At 36.3% G+C, this 14,569-nt stretch overlaps 1 protein-coding gene across 2 annotated transcripts in view; it reads right to left on the bottom strand.

Annotated features, from left to right (window-relative positions):
• Positions 1 to 12,246, bottom strand: part of ANTXR2 (ANTXR cell adhesion molecule 2) — a 204,187-nt gene extending 191,941 nt beyond the window's left edge. For both annotated transcript variants that reach the window (XM_074274312.1, XM_074274313.1), the window contains exons 1-3: positions 11,730 to 12,246; positions 10,896 to 10,967; positions 7,661 to 7,732 (exon numbers count right to left, since the gene is read on the bottom strand). In XM_074274312.1, the coding sequence (XP_074130413.1) occupies positions 7,661 to 7,732; positions 10,896 to 10,967; positions 11,730 to 11,887 (302 nt within the window). In that variant the 5' untranslated portion in view covers positions 11,888 to 12,246. The remainder of the gene's footprint in view (positions 1 to 7,660; positions 7,733 to 10,895; positions 10,968 to 11,729) is intronic.
• Between the last annotated feature and the right edge of the window lie 2,323 nt (positions 12,247 to 14,569).

Below are 14,569 nucleotides of genomic sequence, written 5' to 3'. Positions count from 1 at the left end.
TCTATACCTACCCTACACACATATATGATACAATCAATCTAATGGCTGATGATCTGTATGCTACCTCATTGGCAAAGAGAAGGGCTGTAGAGAAAAAAAAAAGAACAATGTTTGGTATTGGTAGACAGAGATGCAAAAATCAATAAAGACAGTTCTAATGCCCCAAATGCCAGACTTTCTCCTAGCTAGGAACTAAGTTGAGAAAGAATCGTATGGATTTGATTAATAATTTTTTGTATACTTTGTAATTTTTAAAAAATTTTCCAATAGGATGAATTAAATTAGAAATGGATTAGTTTTTTTTTCTTTCTCTTCCTTCTCCTCCTTGTCCTCCTCCTCCTCCTCTTCTTTTTCTCCTTCTTTCTTCTCCTCCTCATCCTCCTTTTCTTCTTTCTTCTTCCTCTTCTTTTGTCTTCAATTTAAAAGGTTTCATTTTCTGTTGCAAAGAACAAATCTGGGCTGTCTCTGCAAGTGGCCTCCCTCAAATTTTGTTCAACTGATCGACAAATAGGAAGAGAATGTTCTTTGTAGAGCTACAAGCAAAGACTAGAAAGGAGGAATTCCCCAGTGGAAGGAGAAAAGGGGTGACTAATCCTGGCCAGCAATATAATCATTACATCTCAGAAAAGAGAGTATTTCACCCCAAGCAGTCATTTTCCTTTTAACTCAAAACACATATCAGATAGATACATTTTGCTACACATATTAAGTCATCATTAATATAAGAAGCACTTATGAAGATGAAATTAGGACATGATCAACATCACAAAGAAAAAATATATGCTGGATCCAACATAATTTTAAAGGAACCAAAGGATCACTTATCAGATATCTCAAAGGAAAGAAAAATGGAAAAAGAAACTAGAAGCAAAATTATCTCCCTAGAAGTCTCATCCAAGACATCAAAAACTATTGACTCATATGCCTATCATTTCCCTAATGCAATATTCTCTAATAGTATGTATCATAACTCATCAAAACTTCATCATATGTAACTTTCATATTCTTCCATAAATCTTCCACAGGAAGTATACACAATATTGAGGTCCTTCCTCTAGGTATATGTTAAAATATATGTTCTATATTATATATATATATATATATATATATATATATATATATGTATGTATCAGAGGAAGTTCTTCAAGTAGGTGAGATGCTAAGGAGAATTTATGAATGAGAATGAGCAAATATCACATATGAGAAGGTACAGACAAACTACAAATTATATCAGTAGAGTGAATATCCATAGTGAAATCTTAGAACTACTGAAGTACCATTAACATCTGTTTAGATTCCCATTTAAATACTAGTAGCTAAGATATACAGAACAAAACTCAGCACACTCCCAGGTATCAAGGTACTCACATTGCAAGATAAGACAATAGATATAGAAATATTTAAAGCCCATCAAATCTACTCTGATTATTTTGAGAGAATGGTGATGCTCCAATGTTCTAAATTTAATAGGAGCTACAATATTCTAGCATGAAAACAACTTCTTGTACTCTGAAACAGGATAGACAAATTTCAAAATAATATTTCTTGATAATAATTTTTGCTACTGTTGTTCATTCATGTACAACTCTTTGCAATACCTTTTGGGATTTTCTCAGCAAAGATACAAGAATGGTTTGTTAGTCCTTTCTCCAGCCCATTTTACAGATGAGGAAACTGAGGACAAAAGAGAGAAGTTATTTCCCCAGACTCACACAGTCTGGGGTCAAATTTGAATTTAGGATGGTGAATCTTTCTAACAATGCCATCTATCTGTCCTATGTATCTAACTGGTGCTACATTATTCAACTGGAGATTTCATAAAATTAAATGCTTTATATGGCAAGAGCCTAAAACAGCACCCAATAAAGTTAACAAAATCTTGATCTGCCTTGAGAGGAACAGAATCTAATTCTGCTATACTCTGTCCTGTTCAGAGAACATCTGGAATACTCTGTTCAGTTCTGAGCTCTTTTAGGTTCAGAATCACAAAATCTCAGATTCAAATCTCAATTCAAACTGTATCAGAACAAGAGTATCTCCCTACAAATGTCCATTCATTCTTTACTTAAAGGGAGTAGGAACTCACTATTTCCCAACAAAGCTTATCATTTTTAAAGTAGCTCATTTAGGAAGTTTTTAAACTAGAGCCTAATATGTTTAATCATAAAATCTTTACAATTTTGAGCTAATTCTGTTCCTGTTTCTGCTTCCTAGGGCCAAGAAGAATAAACATATTCTACCTGCCATCTTATTTCATTTCAAATAAATACACTTTTTACAGCCTCCCTAAGTCTTCTCTTCTCCTAGATCAACATTCCTAGTTATTTCAAAAGCTACTTACAAGACATGAATCAAATTCAAGACCCTTTAATCACCCAGATTGCCTTCTACTGATCAACCTTCAAGTTATCAAAGTCCCTTCCCAAAAGGTACAAATATGGCCTAACCAGAGCAAAGTAAAATTCAAAAGTAGCTACTTAATAAGTAGCTACTATTGACAAGACACTGGAGATACAAGGGCAAAAATAAAACTGTCCCAGCTCTGATGGAACTGCCACTTTAATGAATAAGTTTTCAGTTGCACAAGACAATTCTCCTTCTATGATTTCATTTCCTCTTTTTCCTGTGATAGACAACCCATGTCCCCACTTCACACACACAATCTCATCAGAGCTAAATTAAAGAGATCACATACTCTTCCAATCTCATTTTACCAAGGAAGAAATGGAAATGTGGTCAAGTTAAATGAATCATTCAAAGTAACACAGATAGTAACTTAACAGATTTCTACTAAGTTGGAGCTAAAAGTTTATTTTCTGCATTAAGACCTTCCCTAACTCCCCATCAAAGTTCTATGTAATTTTAACTTCTAAAGTTCATCTTGTATTCCAGAATATATCATTTTGCCATTACTGAAATTCCATTCTGAAATTGTTTTCAGCAAATTTGATTGGTTTTTGTGAGGAGGGGTGTGTGTGTGTGTGTGTGTGTGTGTGTGTGTGTGTGTTTTATGTGTGTATGCACATTTCTATGCTCATATTAAGTTCCTAATGAGAGAGACTATGTTTTATTTCTTCTGTATTCCTTGCACTTACCCACCAAAATCTATTACAAAGCACCCTGCTAATACAGGACAAATACTTGTTAATTAATTAGTCAAATCCACAAAAGAAAAAATTCATTATTCCACAGATGAAGGAGTCAATTACATACAGTAGGATTTTGTTTTAGATAAATATTTATGTTCAGCATCTACAGAAACAACTTGAAACTGATTATGTCTGAATGCAGATTATAAACCAAATATTTGGTGCTTGCCAGAAATGAGTGGCAGCGTGTCCTCAAGCACTAATGTGTTGCTGCCAAAAGAGGGGGAAAAAAGACAACTGAAATTCAAGTTTACATAAACGGATTTTATAATGTAAAAATAACCTTCCTTAGTTCACTACTACATCTCATGACCAGAGATCATCAATACATAAAGTGTTCTTCATTAGTAAATCTAGAAAAACTTAACAAAAAGCTAATTCAGAGCCAACTGGTAGATCATCTTGAAGTAATTCAACTTAGCAGGGTTTTTTTGTTTGTTTTGTTTTGTTTTATTTTGTTTTGTTTTTAACTCTTGGTAGAATCAGAATTTAATATTACACCAACTACTAAAGGACTCCTTTGAGTTTTCATCACTATTACATTCTTTTTTGAATGAAGGTAATGTTAGCATCCTATGTAATGAAATATTGCAGATTTATGCAATAGGAAGAGAGCTAGATGGGTCTCCCACTGGTCATTCTTTAGAAGCTTTTTCACAAAGCCAAGTGGTGAAATCGCTGCATCCTGCTTCACCCTTCATAGAACTGCTAACATGTAGGATTCTGCATCTGTGGCTACTATGTTACTGAATAATCATAGAAGCCAAACAAATCATGTCTCTCACCAGTGGTATGAGTTTATAAATTTCACAGTCTATGTAGGGAAAGGCAGTTAGTCTACAAATAGAGTAGGGCCTCTCCCAAATTCAAGACATGATGTTAGTGATATTTGTGGTGACAAGCAGGGGGTTGGGGTGAGAGAGGAAGCAGGAAACAAAGGGAGGAGCAAAGAGGACAGAGCTAACTTTCATAACACTGTTGCATAAATTTAGCTGACTTTTGAAGGAAACAAGGGTCTCTAAGTAGTGAAGATGAAGTGGAAATAAACTGACAAAGACACAAAGATGACAGATAAAGTACTTGTATATGAGGAAGAGAAGGGCACTCTGTGTGAAATGCAGAGGAACTTAAGTAATGTATAACAAGACTGGGAAGGCAGGTTGATTTTAAACACAAAACCCAAGAGTTGATATTTGATGCTTAAAGGCAATAATGAGCAAGTAAAATTTATTGAGGACAGTGTTATAATCAGACCTAAACTTTCCAAAAATCAGTTTAGTAGCCATGGGGAAGATGTTTTAGTGTAAGAAGACACCTAAAGAGTTAACTGAACCTCAACCAGAAGTAATGTGACGAACTATTGTGGTGGCAAGATTTGGCAAATGACTGGAGAAGGGAGATGAATAAGAATGAAAAGTTGATACTAAGATTTTAGATCTGAGAGAAATAGAAAGTTCAAAAGAGGTATGTATATTAAAATGTCACTAAACAAGGACTGCAGTACTGACAATAACCTCAAATTAATATGGGGATCTGTCCTACAATCATTAAATATGGACATTCAAATGGAGATAACTAAGGATAGAATTTGAAACACTATTAAATGATAAGAATATCATTCCTAATGGCTTCTTGCCATGTTAAATATGATATTTTGAGGACTGCTTTACTAGACAATGATTCAGAATGAGGAGACAAAGGCCTGCCACAAGGATTGACAGTTTTAAACTTTGCTTCATCTTTACTTTTTTATAGCAATACTGTAAAATGTGAAAATGTTGCTTCTTGTATTTGGAAAAAGTACTAGAGCAACAGAAAATATAGGACTGAAATGATGAAATCTGACCTATTTAACCAGTATTGTTTCTTTTTGAATTAAGTTTCTTTACAATTAGAAGTTCTGAATTTACAAGAATAGGGTTTTTAAATAAAGCTATGTAGTAGTTTTTTCCCCAGAAACTTATAAAAACAGTTTCTATGTTGTATTCCTAAAATCCCTCCCATTTTTCCTGAGTATAATTTATAAGGAATGTTTTTACATAAAGACAAAGAATGAATATCAAAAGACAAATTAAATTTTCATCAAAGATGGGCTGAGAAACACCTATACCCCAAGAAACCTGAAAGTCAAGATCACAGCAAGTACCAATGGGCATAACAAGAACTTAAATACTGTTCTCTATCTATAATACAATAAATACCCATTTTATAAAAGCTTACAAATTTGATAAATTCAGAAATGGCTTATATGAATTAATTAATGAATCTTTGATCTATACAAAGTTCTACTCCAGCATTTGTTTTATCTAGTAAAATTTCTTGGAATGTTTTGAAAAAAAATCAATTTATTAAAAAAAATTTATACATATAACTTTTCAGGAACATTTATAGTGTCCAAGTTAAAATACACACTTACCTTCATTAAGCCTTGGATTAGGGGAATTTTATCTCTAAAACTACATAAATCTTTCTCATTGTTTACCAAAATAAATTTCAAATTATATATGATTTAGAGTTAAAAGGTAACAATATAAGCAACTTAGAGAAACCAGGAAGATATTTTCACAACTAGAATTAGAAAAGTTCGTGACAAAATGAGAGACACAAAGAATCATTCACAGATGATAAAATAAAGAATTTTAATTCTATAAAATTAAGAAGTTTTTCTACAAAGAAAACCAATGTAATTAAAGTTAAATAGTAAACAGGTAACTGGGGAGAGAATATTTACAATAAGTTTCTCATATTATATGTGCATGTAAGATCTCATGTTATATGTGTATACACACACACAAAAACATAAAGAATTGGTTCAATTTATAAGAAAAAGATAGTCAAAGAACATTAACAAGTAGTTTTCAAAACAAAGATACCTAAGATATCTACAATCATAAGAAAAAAAACGCTACTAATGTACAAAAACTAGATAATTGCAAATTATAGCAACTCTGAGAGTCCTCTTCACATCATTTAGGTTAGCAAGGATGACAAAGAAAGATAACAACTGCTACAGGGGTTGTAGGAAAATAGAAAAAACTTAAGGCCTACAGATAGAGCAATGAATTGGTCCATACATTCTAGAGAAATATTTGTGACTATACACAAAAAAATGACCCAGAGAAACTATTACTTCTAGGACTATACCCCTGAAGAAGTCAAAGAAGAAGCAACTTTAGATAGAAGTTCTTCTTGTAATACCAAAACTCTAGAAAGAAATGTATCCACCTATTAGGAAAGACTCAACAAATGATGGTAAATGAATAGAGTGGACTATTATTGTACCACAAGAAATATACATTTTTCAGAGAAATTTTGGGAAGATCTCTCTGAACTGAAATAGACTGAAGTGAGCAGAACAAATGATTTATGCAATAAGATCAACATGATTTTTTTTAAAAAGACAGCTCTGAAAGACTTAAGAATTCTGATCAATAAATTACCAAATACCAGAGATCAGAAGATGAAACATCCTACCCATTTCCTGAAAGTGAGGAACTCATAGTGCAGAATGACACAGACTTTTTGGATATGGCAAACATGGGAATTTTGTTTGATGATATATATTTGTTAAAAGGCTTTTCTTTTTCTTTTTTTTTTTTTTTTTTTTTGTTATTCAGTTGGGAAGAAGTGGGATGTGGGAAGATGAGAAGATAAATGATAGTTTTATTGAGAAAATGATAATGTAAATTTTAAAAATAAAAATAAATCTATGCTAATCAGTTAGTGATTACATAGGAAGTGTACTATAAAGACAATTTTAATTCAAAGAATATAAATAACCAATTCTAAAAGGCTTCATTTGGATCAAGTGGCTTATGAAACATAATAAAATAAAAAATGTATGCCTATAGTTTATATAGTCATATCTTTTAAATCTTATGTAGAATTTTCCATGTAATTTTTTTTTTAAATAGCAACTACGCTTTTCTTATTATTCACATAGATAAATCCACATTCAGCAAAAATTGGGTTAAGAGTAAGATTATTTTCATGGATTCACAATTTTTTTTTTCCTGAAATGATTGCAATCAACTCAATTAATTTAAAATGTATCAGCTATCTGGTTTAAATTACAATATTATACAAGATAACCAGTGGGTTGCTTTCTACCCAGAACCTTCTAGGAAAAGTTTACTGGTTTATTAAAGCAGAAAAGGAAAAAAAGAAAGAAAGATATGACTATGACTAAGGAATATATGAGTGTACGTGTGTGTGTGTGTGTGTGTGTGTGTGTGTGTGTGTGTGTGTGTGTTTGAGGGACAAGACAGAAGATGTGAGAAAAGAAAAATAGCAAATGATAAAACATCTCAGATAAAATTCCAAATATAAATATATAATTTTGAGATTAGTTCATTATTATTCACACTTCTCTCCATTAGTACAGATAATTGGCATGATTGTACATTTTCTTGACTCTATTGAGAGGCTAAATCATTACTTAAAAACATCAATCATTCTACTAACATCATTCCTTACTAAAAAGCTTTCTAGTGAAATGATAGTACACTAACCTGTCTCCGGTTAATGGCAAAATAATGGTTGCTTGAGAAGAAAACACTATGAAAGATAATCTCATCCGAGGGCTGAAAGATAAGAAACCAGATGGTTAGATATTTGAAAAAGAGGTAATAATATAGTATAGACATCCCCAGAGTGTATATAACATATAAATGCATATATACATATATGATATTCAAGGAAGCCTGTTTTAATGTATATACATTTACATATTTTACATATGTTCATATATGCATATTTACATTTAAACAGGCTTCCTTGAATGATCTGAGTCTCATAAATGGACAAGACATGGTACTAAAATTAAAAACGGGTGTAGATTCAAGACTTGTACTAGTTGTGAGACCTTGAGCTGCCTCACAGTCATTTAACTTTCTAGTATCCCCAGGCAAATGCTTATGAGTCTAAAGTCTAGAGAGTTGCTGAACTCTTCTTCAGTGGAAAAAGTCTCCAGTGGAATTTCTCTCCACAGATGATTCCCAACCCTATGCCCTTTCCCTCTCCCCAGTATACTTTTAAACTGTTAGTATCATTACCTAGGTTATATGGAGCTTTGTTTAATTTTTCTCTGTAAATGGTATTTCGCTATGATCCTATACTCAGAAATATATTACACTAGGAAAAAAAATCCCAAGCCAATATCAAATTCTTTTGCAGGAAATGTTTTCTTCTCTGAATTCTATTAACCATAATTATCAATTTCTTTTGATAGATGATTATCAGTGATACTCAATTCTGTCCAACAAAAATTTGATTAAATAGTTAAAATGCTAATACCCTCACAAAATTCCTCCAGAATTGTTCAAATGTAAGTGAATACTGAAATCAAACATTTAAATACTACAATGAAAAATATGAAAAAGATGTGCAGAGCACATTTTAAATTGCACTATTCCAGTCTTCCTGACCCCAGCAATTATGCTTCCCACAGGAAACAATTCTTGCCATCATTTATATCTAGCCAACAGTAGAAACATTTTTTTTTTACATGTTACAGAATGGTTCTTACATGGGAAATACTTAATGAAATCATTATTGAAAATCAAAAAAGTTGTATACTGATTCCAAAACTCATCTAAATCACTTAGATATGCTTTTTAGCAACCTTTTATCTTCTTGGCATCGACTGTTCCCAGCCCCTTTTATCAGAAGGTTAGAGCTAAGGAAATGAGTGTTGTATAATGAACTCTATGTTAAAGAAGACTGATTTCTAGAGCAATTCAGATCTTAAAGGACATCCTGTTACAAAGAGTATTCAATTCAATACAAGTAGTCATTATATACAAGGACAGAGAGTTCTGGGCATAAGAAAAAGAATGACAAAACAAGTCATTCCCATCAAATAACTTTCATTTGATTGTGGGGGTAAGGGGCTAGAACATAAAATCAATTTAAAACTGAAAGGCACCTTAGAGGTGATCTAGTCCAATCCTTCATTTGGAGATGAAGAAATTGAAGCCCAGAAATTAAGTAATTAATTAGGCCAACCTGAAGTACATTTTAGAACTGAGATTCAAATACAGGTCTTTTTATTCTAGATGCTGATATACACAAACACTCACACACACAGGAGAGAGAGTGAAAGAGATCTAGAAAGCCTTCTTTAGGAGATGGTGTCTCACTTATATGTTTTGAAGAAAACTGAGGATTAGAATGGTGTGATTCTCATTTGATCCTTTCTTTCATCAGGTGCTTATTTTTGGTATGATGGAAAATACTAGTTTGGAGGCATGGATTTTGATGCTCTCAGGCTAATGCCAAGGAAAATGTTCTTTTTATTAAGAGTGCTAAATAAATGAGTTATTATTATGGAATAGAATACAATCTGTGTTGAATTTGTTGGATTAAAATCATTGGATTGAAAGAATGTTGGATTTGTAGTCAAGGCACCTAGGTTCAAATCTTGTTTCTACTGTTTATTTGTCCGTACAATTTTGAGTAAGTCATTGATACACTCAGAGAGCTAGTTTCCTTATTTGGAAATGACAGGCGTGTTCTAGATCATCTTCTTGTTTCCTTCAAGGTTCCTCCTATCTCTGTGTCTAAGAACCCATAAACTCTCACTTGTCCCTTTCATATGAGTCTAGACCTATTTTTAAATTTTCTTTAAAAAAAATCTATTTATTTCACTTTTTCATGCATTTCCACAAGGCCACCATAACTGTATTTCAGAAACTGATCAAAAAAAGTGTTAAGGTTGGCTTTCCAAACCAAAAGTGTAGATGACTTTTCACGGACAAGCAATAAGCATACAGGAACCGGCTGATCTGCTGCCAATAACTAAAAGCATAGATTTCCTAGACTTCTACAGATTGTTTGAAGTTACTTGCAAAATGACTTTCAAAATGTTTTGATCATCCAAGCCTGCTTTACAGAAAACATTTGGACTAACAAGAATGAAGGAAGTAATATTTAATGATACAGCTCCTCTTCATGTCCTTTCCATTAGACAGTTAAACTTCCAGTTGTCTACAGCATCTTATTTAGCATGGCAGAGGGTGGGGGGAAATCTAACCAATTCAGATATTTTGTGGGTTACTTTTAAAGAAGGAATGCTATTAGGAAGTTATCTTCTCTAAAGATAACTAATCTACAGAATAAGCTGAATTTAATAGTATTGCTTTTTATAGAAGTCATAGCTTTTAGAGTGACAAATACAGAAGAGTTAAATTTTAAGAGTTAAACACACCCACACATTATGTAAACAAATCTTTTCTTTCAACAGACACACAAAAAGGGCCTTTTTTGGTATTTGTTTAGTAACACGTTTCAACACTCTTTTAATTCAGAAACTCTAATATGTTAAAAAAACAACTGGATGAAAGAAATGTATTTAATGATAAAATGTTTTGAATTATGTAAATGAAATATAAAACAAAAGCAAGCTGGGAAATGAAAAAAACATTTGAGATAACATTGAAGATGCTGCTACAAAAGTCTCATACAAGTTTCTGGCACCCAGTAAAAAATTCTGAAACAACCAAAGAGGAGGTATATTTTATTGAAAAGAACTGATAAAGTGATTTCTCTTCCCCTCTCCCTGAATCTCTTTATTGATTGTCAGGGATGTAGATCCAGCTACGTCTTAAGAATTCTGGAAATGAAAATAACTTAATACTCTGAAAGAGTGTTGTCATTGATTTCTTCAGATAAAGTTCTACTTAGTGTCTTCTTTTAACTATTTCTAGCAATTTTCTATTTGCTTTGATGAGAGAGAAATGGAAGTACCTCACAAATCTGTCGGTAAGCTGTTTAACAAAATTGTAGATCTCGATCCAGTTTTGTGCAACGCTTCCAGATCTGAAAATAACAAATCAAAACAATTAGAATGTGACCTGTGAAGGAATCATAGCATAGGCTTGTTATACTGACTTTGCAAACTGGTTGTTGCTTCGATACCTAATCGGTTAAATGTATTAGTGCCTCTTCCCTCGGGTATTTAGCAGGGGATTACATTAAGTGGGGAGAAAACTTGCTAGCTCCTCTTCCCTGGAGACAGAGCTGTCCACTATGCTGACCAGAGTAAAAGTCTGCCCATTATCAACCCATCTATCCTCTCGATTTTCCCACTAGGAGACAAGAAACACTTTGGATCTGAACTCTGGTGTATCTCTAGTGAAGTTTCAGTACTAAGAATTTACAAACTGATCAACTTTAAGGAGTTGTAGCAGGAAGAGAGGAAACGAAGACTCTCTACCCCACCCCCACCTTGACTCCATGCTCGCTGGCAGAGCTATCCCACAGGTCAGCCAAAGAGCACCCCTCGCTTTCCCAAAGGTCTCGGGGTCAAAAAGTTGGCCCCAGGCTAAGGTACCAGAACAGCCTCGGCCAAGTAGAGCTCCCGGCCCCGCCCTCCATAGAGGCAGAGAGCATTTAAGACTCTAGAGGCAGTTAACAGCATCTGAGAAAAAGCAACAGTCTGTTTGCATCGCAGCACTCACAGGCACACTTGACCGCCCGCAAGTCTCTCCATCCCCCACCAACAATCCCCCCCGCACCTCCCCCCCGCCCCAGAACCGCAGCGACACTGGCATTAGCAATGGTATTGGCATTGGAACTGACTTGTCCAGCACGAAGTAGAGGTCAAAGGCTCCGTTGCAGGAGGGCTGCTCTTCGGCTTGTGCTCGGGCCGGCCCGGCGGTCAGTGGCACTCCGGGGCCCCGCAGCAGACAGAGCCACAACCAAAGCCAAAGGCAGAGCGGGCGGCCACGGGCCCCCATCCCGGCCAGCCTGGGATGCAGCAGCCGTCGCCACCGCTGCTCCGCTCCGGCCTCCGCGGCTCAGTTCAGCTCAGCTCCGCGGCGTTCCTTAGTACAGCCCAGCCCAGCCGAGCCCGGCTCCTCCTCGGGCCCGGGAGGAGCTCTGCCGCAGGACAAAGGGAGCCGGGGCCGCCCCTGGCCCAGTCCCCGCCCTCGTTCCAACTCCAAGGGTAGGGGCCGGGGAGCCCACGCCCTCCGCCCCAGAGGAGCTCTGCCCACCGCGAGGGAGGGCGGCCCCGGCAGCCCGGTCCGGCCCGGCCCGGGCCGCGGCACGAGATACAGCTGCGTCGGGTCCTTGGACGGCTCCTGCAGCTGGGCCCAGGCTGCTGCCCGGCCCCGCCCGCGCACTCGCACGCCTCTCCAACTTTCCTCAACCGTTGCGCTACGCTGCGCTCCGCCCCGGGGCCCCTCGTAGGAGGAGGCTGCTCCCGCTGGGACAGCTGTCCGGTTTCAGGAGAGGGAGCCTCTCATCCCCCACTCCCGACCCCGATCCCGCCCTCCAGGGGGCTAGCATTCGTGTGCCGCGACGGGAATGTAAAGGGGTTGCCACTGAGCCCCGGAACTGAGCCCAGCGAGGGCTCGCTGGGGCTTGGCGTTAGAAAGTCGCTAGACTTGGGAAAAGGGAGAAAAAGTGCTAGGAACCGTTAAGTGAGATAAAAGAAGAGACTGGATGGACCTCAGGGGCCAGCTGGTATTCATGCATTTGGGAAAACTCAAGCCCAGAAGGTGTACTGAAAATGTCCTAGGTTAATTGGGGGAACCCGGAAAGCGATAGTGTTGCATAAGGCAGACAGTGCCTGCCGTAAACACACAACTTCAAGTTTTGTTTCTGACAGATACTGAATCGGTGACCGGGGCAATCACTTGACCAGTAGCGCCCGAGACAAGTCTATAAAGTTGTCCTGAGGGCCTTTTCCTCCAGATTCATTCATTCATTTATTTATTTAGACTTTTTTGGACTAGGTGAATTTTTGCCTCAATTGCTACTTAGTCTTCATCTCTGAATGGATACGGAAATTGAAACGTGTTGAAGACCTTAGCTTTAAAGATCAAGTTCTCCCATTTTATGTAGGGCCATCTCCAGTGGTCTTAATCTATTATTTTGACACTGGACCCAGATGACTCTGGAGGGGAAAGTGAGGCAGGTGACCTTGCACAGCCCTCCCTCATTTAAATCCAACTCATTTGCATATTGTGGCGTCCTTCCCAGATGTTACTGTCCTTTGAGAATGAAGGACAAAAACACCAATAAGTTGCAGAAAAGAGACTTGTTTTAGGTGAAGAAATATCCCTTTCTTACACTAATTAAATTACAATAATTTTATATTTTATATAATTTAATGTTCACAACAACTCTGTGTAGAATGATGTTGCTATTGTGCCTTTTGACAGATATGGAAACTGAGAGATTAAATCTCTTAATGTGTCCTCACACAGTTAATAAGTAAAAGAGGCAAAATTTGAACTCCCAGTCCAGTACTTAACACCTACCACAATTTATAGATTCATAAGTACAGTCCTTCAATAAATGATAAATGATGTATATAGCTATATATTCTCACCTATGGCTCCAAGAAGCTGTATCATGTGTAACAGCTCCCTATTAAAAGGTCTTGAGGACAGGGATTTTTTCCATTTTGGTCCTTTGTTCTTATAAAGTTTTTATAAACACTTTTCAGCTTTAAGGAAGATTTGACCTTCTGCACAAACCTAGCTAAAGCTTAAAAACTACAACTTTTTGTTTTTTTAAAAAAGGCTTATCTTGGTCCATTCTAAAGAATCAGTAAAAATTTCTTTCAAAAGAAATGTGGCCTGGGTATTAGTTGAACAATGACAGAAAGAAAGAGAGAGAGAGAGAGAGAGAGAGAGAGAGAGAGAGAGAGAGAGAGAGAGAGAGAGAGAGAGAGAGAGAGAGAGAGAGAGAGAGAGAGAGAGAGAGAGAGAGACAGAGAGAGAGAGAGAGAGAGAGAGAGAGAGAGAGACAGAGACAGAGAGAGAGACAGAGAGACAGAGAGACAGAGAGACAGAGACAGAGATAGAGACAGAGAGAGTTAGTTTCTGTGTTTGAGGAAAGTTCTTTGCCAGGAGCAATTTTTTGTAAAGTAATAGTATTCTTTATAGATGCTGAACAGGCTAACTAGAGAATAAACTATAATTATTATGTCCTTTGTAAAGAAGAAGAATATCAGTAGGATAATGTCTTGGCTTTCAAGTGAACTGGATTTAAGTGAGACAGAATCTCTCAGGAAATGAAATAAAGTGGCAAGACACAGGTCAAGATGACTGTCAATGACCTGAGGCACAATGGTGACCATGCCATTTTCCATGTCTTAACAAATGCTTAATCACCTGCTTCATGTTGTTTGGAACAAATTGTGCTCATCCCTCTTCCAGGAGAGGAGATGGGGAGGAAATCTTCACATGCTTGAAATGGATACCTCCCTCCAAGTCATCAATGAATTTGAGGTCCAGTGGTTATCCTTAATTTATACTATCTCACCAGTTTAGTGATAGTTTAAACTATCCTAGTTTAGCCTGTATGACAAGATGATTTTTACCAGGCATAGAAGAACAAAAATCAAATGGTCCCAGACCTTTTAAGATATTGCTCTATTAAGTAGCTTGATCTATAATCATTTGTAA

Source organism: Sminthopsis crassicaudata, chromosome 6, assembly GCF_048593235.1.
Source record: "Sminthopsis crassicaudata isolate SCR6 chromosome 6, ASM4859323v1, whole genome shotgun sequence".
NCBI lineage: Eukaryota > Metazoa > Chordata > Mammalia > Dasyuromorphia > Dasyuridae > Sminthopsis > Sminthopsis crassicaudata.
Note: the sequence above shows the minus strand (reverse complement) of the source record. Positions and strands in the feature narration are given on the sequence as shown.